The 18430-nt window shown below is 39.5% G+C and overlaps 1 protein-coding gene across 1 annotated transcript; it reads left to right on the top strand.

The window, feature by feature from the left end:
* The first annotated feature begins 9244 nt into the window (after nt 1-9244).
* LOC124722583 (zinc finger MYM-type protein 1-like) lies at nt 9245-10989 on the top strand. The gene is made up of 4 exons (XM_047247720.1): nt 9245-9337; nt 9448-9706; nt 9858-10525; nt 10732-10989. The coding sequence occupies exons 1-4, from the start codon at nt 9245-9247 to the stop codon at nt 10987-10989; spliced, it is 1278 nt and encodes a 425-aa protein (XP_047103676.1).
* The last annotated feature ends 7441 nt before the right edge of the window (nt 10990-18430 follow it).

Raw genomic sequence — 18430 nt, 5'->3', positions numbered from 1 at the left:
AATAAAATGTAATAGATGTACTAATATAGATATTTTATGCCTACAGAGCCAGTAAATAATAATTTTATTATCTACTTCCAAAAAAAAACAAGAGAGCACAAAAAGACATTTCCCTTCACAGGAATTGCATACATAATGTTTGTCAATGACTGGGTAACTTGTTTTGTAGAGTAACTAATCGTGATGCATCACTCTAGTGTTAAGTTGTGACATAGGTATTAGACATAACCATCTTTACTGTAATATTTTTTCTGCTTGAGCTTTGTTATGATTAGATATAAGTTATTGCATTTGCTGCTGCTGTTTGCCAGGCATAGTGCTGCCGAATTTCACTTTGTATTACTTTGTTAAGCTAGTTTTACTACTGATTTATTTTTCTTGTTTGCTGCACATTGCCTTATATTAGTTGTAATATTGCATTTGCTTTGCTAATTTAGATTTACTGCTGCTAGCTTCGCCAATTTGCATTTTTTTCATTGCTGTTTGTGTTAATGGTTTTGTGCTGCTGCATTGCCTCGTCCCTTAGTTTATGCATCTGAGCTCAGTAGATTTAAGTTAGCTTAAGAGGGGGTAGACTATATAAGAGAATGTGTTGTGATGAATTGGAAGAAATGCATTGAGAAGTTATAGGAAAAAAGTACAGAAAGCAAGTATAGATAGGACATTTTGGAAATAATGAAGAATGAAGGGAGATCTCCAAGAAGTAAAGAGAGTTTTGTTTGGAAAATACTGCAGTAAAGCAAACCCTGTCTTTTCCTTTTGTGTTATTCCGCTATGTGTTTGTGTACCCTTGTGTATTTGTGTTTTTCCTGTCTTTATGTGTTTAGCTGATGAGAGTTATGCTGTAGAATTTTTCTAATACTATGTTATTTGCTTTGTAAAGATGTTTAGATATTATTTTACACTCCTGGAAATTGAAATAAGAACACCGTGAATTCATTGTCCCAGGAAGGGGATACTTTATTGACAAATTCCTGGGGTCAGATACATCACATGATCACACTGACAGAACCACAGGCACATAGACACAGGCAACAGGGCATGCACAATGTCGGCACTAGTACAGTGTATATCCACCTTTCGCAGCAATGCAAGCTGCTATTCTCCCATGGAGACGATGGTAGAGATGCTGGATGTAGTCCTGTGGAACGGCTTGCCATGCCATTTCCACCTGGCGCCTCAGTTGGACCAGCGTTCGTGCTGGACGTGCAGACCGCGTGAGACGACGCTTCATCCAGTCCCAAACATGCTCAATGGGGGACAGATCCGGAGATCTTGCTGGCCAGGGTAGTTGACTTACACCTTCTAGAGCACGTTGGGTGGCACGGGATACATGCGGACGTGTATTGTCCTGTTGGAACAGCAAGTTCCCTTGCCGGTCTAGGAATGGTAGAACGATGGGTTCGAGGACGGTTTGGATGTACCGTGCACTATTCAGTGTCCCCTCGACGATCACCAGTGGTGTACGGCCAGTGTAGGAGATCGCTCCCCACACCATGATGCCGGGTGTTGGCCCTGTGTGCCTCGGTCGTATGCAGTCCTGATTGTGGCGCTCACCTGCACGGCGCCAAACACGCATATGACCATCATTGGCACCAAGGCAAAAGCGACTCTCATCGCTGAAGACGACACGTCTCCATTCGTCCCTCCATTCACGCCTGTCGCGACACCACTGGAGGCAGGCTGCACAATGTTGAGGCGTGAGCGGAAGACGGCCTAACGGTGTGCGGGACCGTAGCCCAGCTTCATGGAGACGGTTGGAATGGTCCTCGCCGATACCCCAGGAGCAACAGTGTCCCTAATTTGCTGGGAAGTGGCGGTGTGGTCCCCTACGGCACTGCGTAGGATCCTACGGTCTTGGCGTGCATCCGTGCGTCGCTGTGGTCTGGTCCCAGGTCGACGGGTAGTTGCACCTTCCGCCGACCACTGGCGACAACATCGATGTACTGTGGAGACCTCACGCCCCACGTGTTGAGCAATTCGGCGGTACGTCCACCCGGCCTCCCGCATGCCCACTATATGCCCTCGCTCAAAGTCCGTCAACTGCACATACGGTTCACATCCACGCTGTTGCGGCATGCTACCAGTGTTAAAGACTGCGATGGAGCTCCGTATGCCACGGCAAACTGGCTGACACTGACGGCGGTTGCACAAATGCTGCGCAGCTAGCGCCATTCGACGGCCAACACCGCGGTTCCTGGTGTGTCCGCTGTGCCGTGCGTGTGATCATTGCTTGTACAGCCCTCTCGCAGTGTCCGGAGCAAGTATGGTGGGTCTGACACACCGGTGCCAATGTGTTCTTTTTTCCATTTCCAGGAGTGTATCTGTTCTGTTTTAATGCTCATGTGTGAAATTAATGATTCGAAAACTATTCTCATTATTTTATTTATTTACTTATCTCATAATTCTTGTAACACTGATGTATCTGTTTATTTCTATTTTTTTTGTAAAGCCTGTATTACTACAAATGATATCTGTATTGTTATGTTCTTTAATGATGTATTTTGTACCTTTGTTATTGTATTCTCATGTTATAAAATTGTAATTGACACCAGTTCATCAAATTAAGTAACTTGTAAGCATTCATTTCACTGCACATATTTCTGTTGGTCATTAAAAGAAAGGCGTTTTTCACTGTGACGAAATCTTCTCACGAAATTCCAATCACAAACTTTCTCCGCCGAATGCGAAAATATTTTGTTGACACCAACCTACATAGGGAGGAACGATCACCACGGTAAAATAAGGGAAATCATAGCTCGTATGGAAAGATATAAGTGTTCATTCTTTCCGTGCACTATACGAAATTGGAATAATAGAGAATTGTGAAGGTGGTTCGATGAACCCTCTGGCAGGCACTTAAATGTGATTTGCAGACTATCGATGTAGATGTTGATGAACGATTTGCGTTGCAGCCAGTGTACTTGTTGCTTGGTGGCCCTAATGCATGTGTTGTTGAAGTAAGAGCAATCGGCACAGTGTGTAACCCCAAGGAGACCAGCAGTTACTATTTCCTTTTAAGAAATCCGCTGGTCGGAATAATACTAGGAAGCTGATTAGCTCGAAGGTGTGTGGGTTATATTTTTTTTTCTTTTTGGACTGTTTCCAGAAGTTTATGTATTGTCTGTATGAGATTTTCAGTGTATTTTGATTGGAATCATATCGACGTCGCTTGTATGTTGCTGTAAATTTGGGTCTCCTATTGAAAGCACTTGGTCATTTAATTAGTAAAGACTCGTATTCTGTAAAGCTAGTCATTTGTACATAGTTCCTTTACATAAGTGCATTTATTTGAAAGCACTCACTCAATTATTAGTAAAGCCATTTATTCTGTAAAAGGCAATCATTTGTACACAAAATTTTATAAGTGTGCATTTATTTGAATGCACTCAGTCAGTATTAGTACTGTTTATTAGTATTTATTGATCTCTTAACTTATATTAACTGATGATTGGTTTGTGTTAGCCGTGTCTTCTGTGGTCTGTTTGTGTTCCAGTTTTCTGCAAATTGGGGTGTGTGCGAGTGGCGCCACATTCCACTCCGGTGCACAGAAGCTATGACTTGCCGTCTGATGGGAAGTGACTCTCGGTTGGGCCCTGCAGTTTAGGTGTTGTTTTGGACAGCAGGTCTGCTGTTCCGGCATTTTAAGTTAAGTCACCTTTTGCCCAGGGCAGCCTGGCGTCACTGCCTGTTTGGTAAACATTTAACGTGTTTCATGTATATTTAAAAAATATATATAGCGTTTTTATTTTCTTGGGAATGAATTGTATTAAATTGTAATTTCTTGTACTGCTTGTGTTATTTGGGTTCTTAATGAACTGGTGTACATTTCATAAATCACTTTCATATTGCAAATTATTGCTCCTTTAAATAAATTACCTGTTACACATTTCTTTAAATCACTTTCTAATTGTAATTTAATGTTCCTTTAAGTATTGTAATCTCTGTGGCTCATCTCTTTAAGTGAGAGTGAAGCAGGCTATCTGTGAAATTTTGGTATTATCTTGAGATGGCCACGTGTTGATTGTCTCTTAGCTGTTTTATAAATATTGTCTATGAATAAATTGTTAATCTATAGATTCGGTAGTTGTTGTGTTTAAGGAGTAACATTACAGGGGCCTTGACCTTCCATGCTAAGTGTACCCACTCATCCTGACTTCCTCAGTCACAACCTTAATAAATCTAATGGTATTGCAACCGATGGCTGCTCTTTCATGAGTCCCGAGGTTATTGGAGCAGTTGCCACAATAAAGAAAGAATGTATTAGTGCTGAAAGAGGTTCATGTTCCAACCATTCTTTGAATTTATCTATTTATAAGTGTTCTGGTGCGCAACAAGTGAGAAACTCAATTGGTATCGTTAAGGAGGTTGTTTCATTTTTTATAGCCTCTCCAAAAAGAAATGCTGTACTCGTTAAGCGTACAGGCAGTCAACTTGTCTCCATGTGTGAAACAAGATGGGTAGAAAGGCAGTTATCTGTAGTGTCGTTCCTTTAAAAAAATTGAAAAAATCGTGTGCCCTGAGGAAATTTCACAATGGTCACATTTCACAAGTTATACCTCTAGTGTAACAGCTACGATGCTTTTATATGCTGTCAGTAATGGAGAATTTATCTTAACTCTAGTGTGCCTTGCTGATAGGCCCTGTCAAACATTGCCTCTAAGTAGATTTTTCCAAAAGAAATTATTGATGTTACAGAAGCAACTGGTACCATAAACGACTTTAAAAACAAAGCGAGATAATGCAGTTGCAGAGTTCAGGCTCCTTTATGATGAAGCCGAGAGAATCGCAGATATTGTTGGAAGCACCATCCAAACACCCAGAATTACATCTCGCCAAATTGACAGATCTAATGTTGCTCCATCGAGTCCAGAAGGTTATTTTAGGGTTAATGTCTTCATCCCCATTCTCGACACAATCTTGAAAGCAAATTCTCTGAAAACATTCTAATTCTCTTCAACCAGAACACGCTTCTACCAAAAGTCTGTTCCTCGTAGGCAAGGTTCATGGAGTCAGTGATTAGTGATACCGAAACAGTGCCTAGAAAGCATTATAAACTGTTTGGAAAGGTTGAAACTGACTGCATCTCTGATTTGAGGGCAGAAGTCAAGTTGTGGGTGACAAAATGGAAAAGGGAAGATGCAAAGATAACACTTCTACCAAGATCCACAGCTGACTGTTTGCAGTTTTGTGCTACAGACATTTTCTCCTTGATTACTTCTTAAATGTTGATCCTTTCTTGTCTTCCTGTCTCAACTGCAACAGCCAAAAGATCTTTGTCTACACTGAAATTGATTGACTTGCTTAAGAAATCGTTGTGGGCAAAACCGCTTAACTGGGCTTGCTTTACTGTATGTACATATGGACATTGTTATTAACAAAGAAAAAATCATCGCTAGATTTATTGCGAAGAGCGGAAAGAGGAGAAAAATTTATCATTTCTGAGGGCTAAATGTTGTAAAGCCAACTGATGAGAAAAGATAGAGTAAGTAATAATTACGAAACTATATTAGTTTTTGCGCTTTTATCAGAACTGTAAGAACAACAAATCACCTGCTAATATGCATAAAACGGCTCAAATATGTATTTACAAATAGAGAGACAACACAAAAATTGTTAACGTAACTTCAACCAAAATTTAAATCACTCACTACACAGAAATATATTACATTATATTCACAATTATTACTTTATATCTCTTATATAAGTTTGTAATGACTATTGCTCATACTATTTTCTCAGAACTAGTGTCATTCCAAACTGTTTAAATATTAAAAACGTAAAAAGAACTATGGGTTTATTTACAACTTTACTAATATCGTTTTAAAATAAAGTATTTGTGTTTACAAAACGCTTATGTAACTTGATACTTTCCTGTTAACAATTATGTAAATGTAAATACCTCTGTAACGACTTTGAAGGCCAAACGTTTGAAGAAATTGTAGACGTCTGTATCCCCAAAATAAAGTACGTCTTCCCGCACCTTTGATATGTTTTTTAAGTCTCAAAAAGCTTGAATTGCTATAATTTAAAGACCTTTTTTTCTTTGTTTTCTGGGGAACACCACCAAGTTCTCTTTCTCTTCAAGGCAACCGCACCCTCCCCCCCCCCTTCCAACCCCGTAAAATTTTCTTAATCTGCCACTGCCTTTGACAGGCAGAGACCTGTGGCATCTACTGTGTTGTCCCCTTCTTAGAAGCAGCCGGTAGATATCTAGCGAGATAACTGCCATGTTTCACACAAAATTACGATTTCCCACAGAGGAAGTAATTGCCGACTTCGTCTCCCAGATTGGTCCAGACTCCTTTTTGAAAGGGAAGGAGTCAGTTTCGCCATTGACAGTGAAATATTTTGTTCTGTTTCAGACACATATATACGGTATACTCGAAAACATACCCGGAAACGCCGCTGGTAGTGACGTATTGTTAAGACACGCCAGTATTTCTGGGAGATACGACTGTTTCGAACTAGAACAGGTAGAGTCCAGGCAAGGTCATGAGGAGATACGAGGCATTTGCTGGATAATTTGTAACAGTCAGTCATCTGCGGCAGCGGCAGCAAGGGATGCAAACACACATACACACACATACACACATACACACGCACGCACGCATAAGCCGGGACAACGTGGGCAGTCCAGGCCGCATGCCGGTACTGAGACAAAAGGCACGAACAGGTACAGCGTCACGGGCCGATATAATAGCGAGCGCGCCAGTCGCCTACGGACGCGCGCCGCCCACAGGAGCCACTACAGGTGGCGTGCCATTTAGTGCAGCACTGTCAGCTGGACGAGACAAGGCGTCGTGGCGGCAGTAGCGTCATTTATTTAGATTCGCAGGCGTTATTTAACCACTGTTTTTTCACGACACGACAACTTACGACATGCCGTTTTGCGCGTCTAGAACAGTTTATGGTTTTGTTTCACTATCCTTTTTTTAGCACTGTGTACTTAGAACAATTTTCATCATTGTTTTTCTTGCGATATCCAGTTTTTCTTGTGCGAGCATTTCATTGATGTTTTTCGATGGGTGTGTTTTTATGCCTGTAGAGACGAAGTTCTTGTATCTGTAGCAAGCAATGTGCTATTAAAACAATTTTTTTTAATCGAAGTTTTCAGATGTTTTTCTATGTGTAGAGCGAAGTTTTCCGCCATAAGCTACAAAGCGTTTTTCGATGTGTAGACGAGATTATGGTTTTGTTTCAGTGATCGATTTTTGGGCGTTTTTCTGTGTGTGGATGATTGTTTTTTTCACGAGATAGTTTTTTTATCATCCTGCCAACTTTTAGCAATTGTGTTTATTTGAATTTCAAGCACCAAGGCTGTAGGATAATTGTCAGTTCGGTTTCTCCTCCAAAATTTCGGAAATGCTTCTAGAAGGATAATACACATATAAATAAATGAACAAAATTCCCCAGAGAGTATGTTATATCTTCCCTCTACAGCAGCTCAGCGCAAATTGAGTTTTTTTTTTCTGCCAATTCTCAAGTGGATGAAGGGAGGCAGGGAATGGGATGAGGGGAGGGGAAGTGGGTGAGGGGGAGGAGTTGGGGTGGTGATGTCAACAATGATTCGGCTTAATTCTCCTACTGTTCAGCTCTCTGCATTCTCTTTTGTCAACTTCTGTGTGCCTCGTGGAAAACTTGACCTTAGGTGGTCGACCGTTTCTTCACTCACTGCAGGCCGACCCAGGGGCATAGGGGGGGGGGGGGGGGCAGTGGGGGCAGTTGCCCCTAGTGAGAATTCATTCAGTTTACGAATATAAAAAATACCTGTAACTTTAGGGCTCAGTTATGTATGATTTAAGATACCTGTAAAATTACCACTAAAGTAACCAGAAAATATCGATAAAATGACGTAAAAATGATATAAAACATATGTAAACAGAATTACAGGATGAACTAGAGCAATGAAAAACTGTAAAGGAGACTCGAACTAAAATTTAAAAAAAGATGATAAATTTAAAAATTGTATGTTTTTCTGTAAGAAATCTAGTTCGTTGACGATGTGCAAAATTGTTCTATATCCATCTTACAGCTATTGCCTACGAAGTATCTTTATTTTTATTTCTACACCCACATGTGGTGGAAACTAACACTAGCAAGTGAGGCAACAATGGGAATAATCAGATGAACCAGCAGTTGATCGTTAACTTTTACAAATGCATTCTTGAGCAACATTTAAGCGATTTTCCTAAAGGCACGCCCATTGTTCATTCTTTACATATTAAAGGAATCACTTGTGTCCTAAAGGGACGTTAAATACAAATGTAAAAAAATGATATCTTCCTTAAAAATAATCTACGATACAGTATCTATAGGAAGAAAAATACAAAATTAAAGATAGATATCTATAGCCAGAATATTCGAGATTTTAGTAACTGTAAACAATGCATATCTGATAAGGAAAGACCGTTTACATGTTAACAAACTCTGGGCATTACTAATAAGCTATAATAAAATAAAGCGAATCTGCCGATCGACAAACTACTACATGTGTACGTGATCCCATTAAGAATGGTACCCATGGTGAGAGTTCCATCTCGAAAATGTTGACTTACAGGGTACTAAAATGTCACCCTCTCTGTTCCCACCTCACTAGGGACAAACCTCTTCATAAACATCAACTGGCAACACAATACAGTTGCACAACAAAACACACTCGGCAAAATTTTATTCTTTAAAATTCCAAACAATGGTTAACAATTGTCAGACGCTAATTTAAATTAGCGTATTGTATTATGTTCCTTTTCGTTTGCTGAAGAAGTGTTCGAGGGTACTGTGTGGCCACTAATATCGCTACTTGTCTGTAGAAGTAGGCAATATTCGTCATTGGAACTACTGTCAACGAACGTGATCTAGCAGGGTGTGGCGTGAGGTACCTTCATTTCCGGAACGTTCTAGATGAGTCTTGCTATGTTCTAATAGGAACATACCGCATAAATATTTCCACATCCATCGCAAGAAAACGCTCCAAACGATCGCGCGAAACTCAAAGTCGCTGGCTTGCGGTCTAATGGACACAACGCTGTTTCATTGTTGAACGAAAACCCCTCCCTTCCTCCCACCGCTGTGATACGATTTCAGCTTCTGTTCTTTAGTCATCGCTCAGCTCGGTTCGGCATCGCATCACGTTAAGGGTTATGTAAATTCATTGTGAGTTGTAAGTGGACAGTGGTGCATGATTGTGGTTTGCATAGACGTTTGTGCGCTGTGAATGTAAAAGCACAGTGTATACAGTGGCAAAATGACCGATATACATAAGTTTTTTGTACTTCATAAGCGAATGAAAACTACAAATGAAAATGGAGGTGTCGAAGAAGATACTGTCTATGATCAGGTATCACAGGAAAAGGGTGAGTCAAACGCAACCATCACTATTAAAAATTCCTGTACTTGTGCTGATGGAGAAAATGAAGACGAAGCCAGTACTTCTGCATTGATGAAAAGGGTAGTGGTATCCTGGTCAGTATTCCCGATGTCGGAAATTACATTGAGAAAAAGGATATTGACAATTGCCTAAAGTATAAGATTTTATTGAATCCATGGCAACCTGAAAAAAGTTATTATTTTAAGAATGACATAGACAGCACAAAAAGAACATTTCGACCAGACTGGCTGTCATTATATCCATGGCTGGTCTATTCTAAAGCAGCTAAAGGTGCCCTCTGCAGGTTTTGTGTGCTTTTCCACCCACGCATAACACATGGTAGTCATCGTGGCGCATTCATAAGCCGCCCATTCAAAAATTTCAAAAAGTTCCATGAATGTGTAAAAATGCATATGAATTCCGAGTGGCATAAAGATGCAATAGAAAAGTCAAATAATTTCATTAGTGTTGTGACAAACAAAACTAAAAGTGGAAGAACTCGCCTATGAGAATCTTGCGAAATTAGGACAAACTAATCGTGCAAAGTTAAAATCAGTTGTTTCTTGTGTATTGTTTTGTGCATTACATGACTTACCTTTAAGAGGAAAAACAAATTCAAATGCTGTATTTGATGATTTGTTACAATTTAGAGTACAGTCAGGGGACGAAACATTTCGGAAACGTTTTGAGGGTGCGCCTAAGAATGCTACCTATGTTTCTCATAGAACCCAAAATGATTTAATTGATGTTTACGCCGAAGTACTAAGAAATGATTTGATTAACACCATCAATAACAGTGAATCATTTTCAGTTTTGGCAGACGAAACAATGGATATTGCAGGCACAGAACAACTTTCTCTTTCTGCATGTTATTTTGACCTTGCAACTGATGTTGTCAGAGAAGACTTCCTTGGATTTACACCATTAGCAAGGTTAGATGCAAAACATATCTCCAACACAATAATATCTACTTTATCTGCTTCGGGTTTAAATCTAGATAAAATGGTAGGACAAGGCCATGATGGGTGCAGTACGATGGCCGGTAAAATTGGAGGAGTACAGAAGATAATTGCTGAGAAATATCCCAAGGCTAGCTTCTATCATTGTGCTATACATAGACTTAATTTAGTTGTGAATGATTTGAACACCTTACCAGAGGTTAGAAACGCTATTGGTACTATCAAAGAAGGAATTTCTTTTTTCCGGGGTAGCACGCAAAGGAAAGTCCTAGTTGGGAACCTTCAAAAACTGTGTGAGACACGCTGGTCTGAGAAGCATAAGTCAATAAGGAAATTTAAAGATAAATTTTTAGAAATTGTTGAAGCATTAGCAATTTTACATAAAAAAAGAGATCGTGAAACTAGGCAGAAAGCCTGGCAACTTTACTGCACACATTTATTGTTACATTAAAAGTCATAGCAAAATATTCAGCCAAACTAGAACCTGTCACCAATATCCTACAATCAGTAAACATTAACTTGTTGGAAGTTTCAGATTACATTCAAGGAATTGTAAAAATGTTATTGGATGACAAAGAAAATGCGGAAGGCGAGTTTGAAATGATAATGAAAAGTGCTCAAAGCAACGACAGTGCACTTGGAATAGATGTCACTGGTATTTGACAACCGCGAGTTGTTGCACGACAAATGCATTGTTCAAATCATCCATCAGTTTCTGTCACTGAGTGCCACAGAAAATCTCTCTTTATTCCATATTTGGATTCCCTAGTCCAGTCCTTGCAAGAACGGTTTTCAGAAGGAAACAAGGCATCTTTTGAGATTTTCTGCTTGCACCCAAAAGTAATGAAATCCCAAAGCGACATAGATATGAAAAGGATAATTGAAAATATCAAAAGATTTTATGGTGATCTTTTAGATAACCTCACTGAAGAAGCACGGACATGGATCAGTATATGGAAACGCGATAAAGTAACTGAAGGAGATATTGCTGAATTAAGCCTGACTGATCTACTGGACAAAGCCAAATTCTTGCCCGCCGTAGCTTCAGCCTTGAAGATAGCCCTTAGCTTACCGGCAACCACCTGCTCTGCGGAAAGATCGTTCAGGTACTTAATTACCACAGTAAAATTATTCTGATTGTAATTACTTAATTAGAAAGACTTTGAAACAATTTCTTAAGTCAGATAAAACATTCCTTCTAATTATTTTTAAATCTTGTTTCAAATATTATCACAATAGAGTAAATGAAGAAGGTTACACTGTATGAATTAGTATAGGCCTATGTCATGTTTGTTTGCAGCACTCTCAGGCGCGTGAAAACGTGGCTAAGAACTACCATGGCAGATAATCGACTCAGTTGTTTGTGTATGGTGTCAGTTCATTGTGATAAGATAAAGTCAGAGGAGGAGTCCTTTATCGAAAAAGAGGTAGATAGTTATGGGAAGGACCCGAGACGCATTCAATTTCTGTTTAAGTAATGCAGGTATGTGAGTAGTCAAGTTTTGCACATTATTAGTAACAGAACCGATTTCCACAATCGTATTCCTTCTTTTGTTCTTAATATTAAATTTACAACAGTATTTCAAACTACATTAATATGTTTGTAACGATAAAACAGTCACATCATCCTTACAACCAAAGGTCACAAAATTTGTTAAGACATGAATCTGTTATGGGTTGTGGAAATTATTGTGTACATTTCGTTTTTACTTTACAAAATAGAAAGTAAAACCCTGTTTTTTTTCACTTTTCAGAGGACTAACAGAGTAAAGTGTAAATAGCAAGAAAATATATTAAGGCAGGTGAAACTGAGCGATTTATTCTTACTTGAAAAGAGAAAATAATTTATTTTTACCTATTTAACAATCTGAAATTGTTATTATTTATTTTAAGCACCTATTAACATGTCTGAGCAGAGGTGAACTTACTGACATGGCATTGTGCCTCAAAAATGTGCATTTACGAGAGCAATTCAGAATATTTCCACAACATTAACTCTTAAAATGAGACACCTTAACAGCAAATGTGTGAGAAACAGCGAATTCATCTAAAACCGATGTGGCTGACACTAGGACGTTGCCTGTAAGAATACAGCATAGTACACGATTCTAAACTTTGCAGAGCTGCCAAATTTTATTCGGAAATGCGTTTCCAGTTTTATTTGTCTCCTCTCTATGACCATGTGGAGTCGCCACACTGGGACCAGGTTTGAACCATTTGCCAGTTGCCATTTACTTCAGTATTGCAAGCGAGGGTACGCCATTAACCATCCAGGCATTTGATCGATATGGCATATTGTAGAGAGATGGTAACTAATAAGTGACTGATGATTAATGAGACAATGATGGCTTGTTTGTGATAGTTTGATAATGACTTAGAAATGAATGGTCTCAATCCCTTAGGAGTCACAAGGGCCACCTGTGTTTCTAGGCTTCGTTCCTATAATGTATCCCGGATGTACCAGTTTACAAACATACAGGAAAGATAAAAACTGATTTTCAGCGTCTTGAAGGTCTGGTCAGACACAACGCCGAAGTCTTCCTGTGCGGGTCAGGCACGGCGGATGAACGGGGCAAGGAACGCTGCAGAGGCAAAAGAGGTTGCTGCTGCGTCAGCTGCCTCACCGTGGAAACGGACGGAACCTCATCACATAGCAGCCTGCACGTGTAGCTTAGTATCAAAGATGTGCCTCGCGCCGTTGCTGTCAAATGCGCTAGCAAATGCAAACAGCCGCTCCGGGCTGCTGCGAATCTCTCTGTGTTGAAACTCGACGTCAGCCGGTGCGGCGAGCCGGCCAGAGTCGCGCTCTGTATGACCGACACCTATGTACAATAACGATGCGGCCTGGCCGTTGCCATTGCTGTTCAAGACCACAGGTCGGACCGCCAGGCCACGCTCTTTCTGACCAGGTCTTTAAGGCCGGTTGCACTCCCAGCGGATATTTTCCGCCAGGTCAATCGACCGTCGCCATTGTCAGAAGTCCAGTGTTTACACACACGGCGGTAAAATCACCGTCGCCACCGCACGAGTCAGCGGATTAAAGGCAATGTACTTTCATCATCAAACCCACTCATTTAATTTTAATGTGTTACGTAAATTATTCATTGTTTTTAAAGGTACAGTTTTGTTTGAAATGAACAGACAGTAAAATCTAAGTATTGTTATTGTGTCGACTAATGTAAAGGAGTAGGAAAAACCGAATAATTTGGGATCATCATCCAATTAATTTAAGAAGAGGGGAGGATGGAGCTTTCTAAACGTTGTTTGATAGGAAGGATGACAAGATATCCTTCAGTTACTTCCGAATGTCGATTTATAATAGCTGGAAAACAAGTAGTTCAGGGAGAAAAAGCTTAGGACAGGACCAAACGAAAATGGCGGCAAAATGTACAGTCTGCTAATGTAAAACCAGGTTTTACTATAGTTATAATGTTAGTTTTTTATGTTCATAACTCTGGCATGGCACTAAAAGTGCATCAGTATTTATAAATTGCATATAACGGTACAACATCTGGCTTACCATGAAACGACAAATGCTCTTCAGAGAACAATAGTAATTCAGTAAGCATATTAGAATGCGTAGGCCTATTCCAAAATAGAGCTGTATCACATGAAAGAATCGTACTTAGTTGGTACACTACGCAGCTGCAGAACACTGTTGTTAAGTGCATAAAAGAAGCTTTCACAGTAATGCAAGTGAATTTGACCAGGTTTACACAGTTGAGTGTAGTGAACCGTTTTTTTCCGGACTGTTAATTTTAATCCAACTGCGTTCACTGCATGAGCAGTGTTTTTAAGCGCTTAAACAATTAGTAGTGGTAAGAAAACAATTTATTGGCAGAATACGGTTCAGAAACCTAAAATCTGGGAATATGTATATATATGATGAAAATTTTTTGCCCCTACTGAGACAAAAACCTGCGGGCGCCCCTGGGCCGACCTGTTGATTTTCCTGTGTAGAGGCATTGTGAAGCTTTAAAATGCGCTTAGCATCGCTGAATGGAGTTGGTAGCTGATGGAGCTTTGATGAACTTCGTTTTGAAGTGTTGTTGCTTTGTTACTGCTGCCTGTGTGAATGCATTTCGAGTACTACACACGCTTTCTCTGTGCCTGTCACCATCTTGCCTAACTGCTCACTACTGTGCTCTTGTGGCGGAAATATGAAGTGGAGCCACAATAATAGAAAACTTTTTGAGTTTTTCTATATAAGTGTTGAGTATTTTGACAGTGTGACAATTAATTAATTAATTATTATACTAATGACCTGGCAGACAATATTAATAGCAAGCTCAGACTTTTCGCAGATAATGCAGTTATCTGTAATGCTGTACTGTCTGAAAAAGACTAAGAAGTATTCAGTAAGAGCAGGACATAAGTTCAAAGTAATACAAAGATTGGAAACCCCCTTTTTTAATGTACAGAAATGTAAAACAATGCAATTCACTAAGCGAAAAAGGTGGTCTCCTATGACTATAACACCAACGACTCTTAATTAGAACCAGTCAAATTCAATATACACCTGAGTGTAACAGTTCATCGGCATGTGAAATGGAATGATCACATTGGCTCAGTTGTAAGTAAGGTAGGTGGATAACTTTGGTTATCGTCAGAATACTGGGAAAATGCAATCAGTGTACAAAGGATACAGCTTACAAATCACTGGTGCGTCTCATAGAATATTGCTCTGGTATGTGGGACCCAAACCAGGTAGGACTAAAAGAGGATAGGGAACGTATACAAACAAGGCTGGCACCAATCAATGCTGTATGCAACACCATGTTACAAATTAAACACTCCGTTTAATTTACATCTAACCAGAAGTTGCGCAATATCTATCATGCAGGCATTGCTATAAAAACGGAGTCCATATTTGATTTTAAACCCTTCTGCTTTTATTGCTTCTCATTTTTCAGAGCACCCTTTTTGCCATATGCTGCAGACTTTTGGAAACTACTATGATTCTTGTTAGTAGCACGGAAACCGTAGCTATATCTCGGTTCCACTCTGTGCAGTGGCATGTGAAGTTGGTATGAAAGTTTAGATATATTGATCCAATGAATTATTTGAGAAGCACAACAGAATTTAATACTGAGATTTCAGCATGCCGATTTGGTCAATAGGTTTTATTAAATATTGTATTGGTTATTCATTTCATCGTGCAGGGTTCCTTGCATCAGTGATTTCACAAGGGATATATAAGAAAATAATGGGATTCACATAGATTTGGGGGGGGGGGGGGTGAGAGTATGAAGAGTACATTATATTCCATGACATCTGATGAACCATCTTATTGATGCAGTTACTTAAGAGGAAGAAAATTTCCGTTATTTTTTCTATACATTTAATGTTATCAAGGGATCTTTGCTCCAGTGCTGCAGGATATGGGTACTCTTGGGAATGCAATAAGTTCGAAACATCACCACATACAACACTCATAATAGTCAAAAACTATGGGAGAAGGTTGCACAGGATTTGCATACCAGCAGGACCTATAATTACAGATTGATCTCAAGAAGTTAAGGCTACCATACTAATTAACACCACAGGTCTAATAATTCCAATAAATCTCAGCATGTCGACAGAACCCAACCAAAACTGAAACGTGTACTAAGCGTGTTTTGCAGAGCGTGATACACTCACCACGCCATCACAATGTCCTCTCAAAACCCTGTAGATTTCCTCGGTAGCTGCCACTGTCTAGCACACCTTTACAGAGGAGGGTGTGATAGATCAATATCAAAAACGCCAAAGATGCACCATGCATTTGCTCAGTAGCGAGAACGTTAAAAGGAATGGCAGGAGGCTGTTGTTCTGGACCACACCAGTTTACCGTGCAAATTTTGAACAAATTATGGTGAGAAATTTCCATGACTTTGTGGGTTGGCTTGCTTGACGAATCAAAAAACTTTAAAAAAGGCAAGACATCAGGCCACAAGCACCGTTTGAACAAGATTCAATTGGAAGGTCCCAAGACTCTACAGACATAAGTACGGTTCAAATTGCTCTGAGCACTATGGGACTTAACATCTGAGGTCATCAGTCCCCTAGAACTTAGAACTACTTAAACCTAACTAACCTAAGGACATCACACACATTCGGGCCCGAGGCAGGATTCGAATCTGTGACTGTAGCAGCAGTGTGTTTCCGGACTGAAGCGCCTTGAACTGCTCGGCCACAGTGGCTGACCAGGGATTTGTGTTTTATTGCCTTTGTCAACAGGGATTTATGTTTTATTGCCTGTGCTGGCAACGAATACTTTGCAATATTTCAGTGAGTGAACTAGCTTATGAAATCAGAATAATTCATGAGAGGTGAACACTACAGAACTCTGAAGCATTTCTCTGATAAACTGAATGTGATTTGTACTTGTGGTTTTATTTAGTTATCCTATGTGGAATTTTAATCTGAAAACATATGCTGAATGAACTCTGAAATATTTCTGAGATTTTTACCTGAATTTACACATTAATTCATGTATGATACTGCTCTGGCTTTCATTTAGCTCTCACACAGGTGTTACTCTGATTCTGTGCTGAACAGTTATTACTTTGATTCAGGGCTAAAAAGACAGTAATAAACTCAGTTATATTTAAATCAAAAGTACAGAGAGTTAGAAACATTATTTTTTCACCACACAATCCTGCCAGAATATTTAATTATTGAACATTTGTGACTAGTTTCCAAGGGTAACTGCAACAAATGCTTTTCGTTGGCCTCTAGATGGTAGTGTAGCTAAATCATAAAAAAAACCAACCATGCATTCTCAGACCCAGGAAGAATGTTTTCATTACTTCAGATTATAATTTATGCAATAGCATATGGGGGCTCAAGAGATATGGTACACAAAGTGTATGGTACAAAGTGTATGGTACACAAAATGAAGCAAAAATGCTATTTACAAACAAGTGAATGAATGAAATTAAGTGTTGGTGTTACAGATTCCACACTCAAAATGTGACAGACATCTGCAATGTATCTGTTAGCATACACAACAGTGTTTAGTCACTCACATGGAATAATTAAGGTACCATTAGTTGTCAATCCAAGTAAAGTGGTCTGAGATGTCTGGGCAATGGTATAATTTTTTTCTTGCATTAAAAATATAAATTAATGATACATTTGTTTATTTTAATGCATGTGGTCTTCTATTAGCCACTTTTCCTTCATATAAACCTTTTTAATCCTCCAAATTTGACTCTTGATAGTTACCATCAGTGATCGTTCTTTGTCCTTGAATTTCCCTGTGACTCAGGGATGACTTTCCTAATCATGTGGTATCATCTTTCCCATGGGTATGCATTATCTTCATGAAGGCTTAGCTTCACATAACTCTGGATAATCATCAGCCAGCTGGTTTCAGATTTTCAATCCCTTTTCTGTTCGTAGCTGTGGAAAGGCACTTTTCCACAACATGGTCATTACAGATTCATGACATGTGGCAATACCATTACAGCCTGATTCCAAGAGTTTTCAGTTTATGGGGAAGGCTTTAAAGCAACCTCTTATGAATTGAATCCAGACTGTCTTCTATTGTTACTCTTCCTGCCCATCATTACATGCATATTCCTGTTGTATGGAGCTTCTTTCAATGGACCTTTTTTGAGACCAAGGCTTCGATGCCACACAGTGGTGCTGGGCTTAGCCATTTTATAAGTTTTGTCTTTTGGCTTTTATGGGTATATTTGCATCACACCAACTCATTGAACGCATATGCGACTTGCTCCATCCATATGTTATTCTATGAATTATGTCCACTTTAACTGATCTGTTCTCTGATATTACTGGTGCTAGATACTTAAAAATTTTAACTCTTTGAAATGTATTGTTATATAGCTTGGTAACTGTGATTAGTGTGGCTTCAGGGCTGAAGTTAATCATGAACATGGTGTTTGTTCTACTGATGCACAAGCCACTTGTTTCACGTGCCTTCCTCCAGTTGTCAAGCTTCTCCCAAGTGTCCTGGAAGTTAACAGGTGTAATGTCCACCTCTGTAGGTGGACTGCATATTTCAATCAATAATTGATAAGCTACAGACACCCCTCACTATCTCTTATTACAACTATAGAATTGTGACTGCACCATAAGTGTGCACGAATTTATAAAC

This window comes from Schistocerca piceifrons, chromosome X, assembly GCF_021461385.2.
Source record: "Schistocerca piceifrons isolate TAMUIC-IGC-003096 chromosome X, iqSchPice1.1, whole genome shotgun sequence".
Taxonomy (NCBI): Eukaryota; Metazoa; Arthropoda; class Insecta; order Orthoptera; family Acrididae; genus Schistocerca; species Schistocerca piceifrons.
Note: the sequence above shows the minus strand (reverse complement) of the source record. Positions and strands in the feature narration are given on the sequence as shown.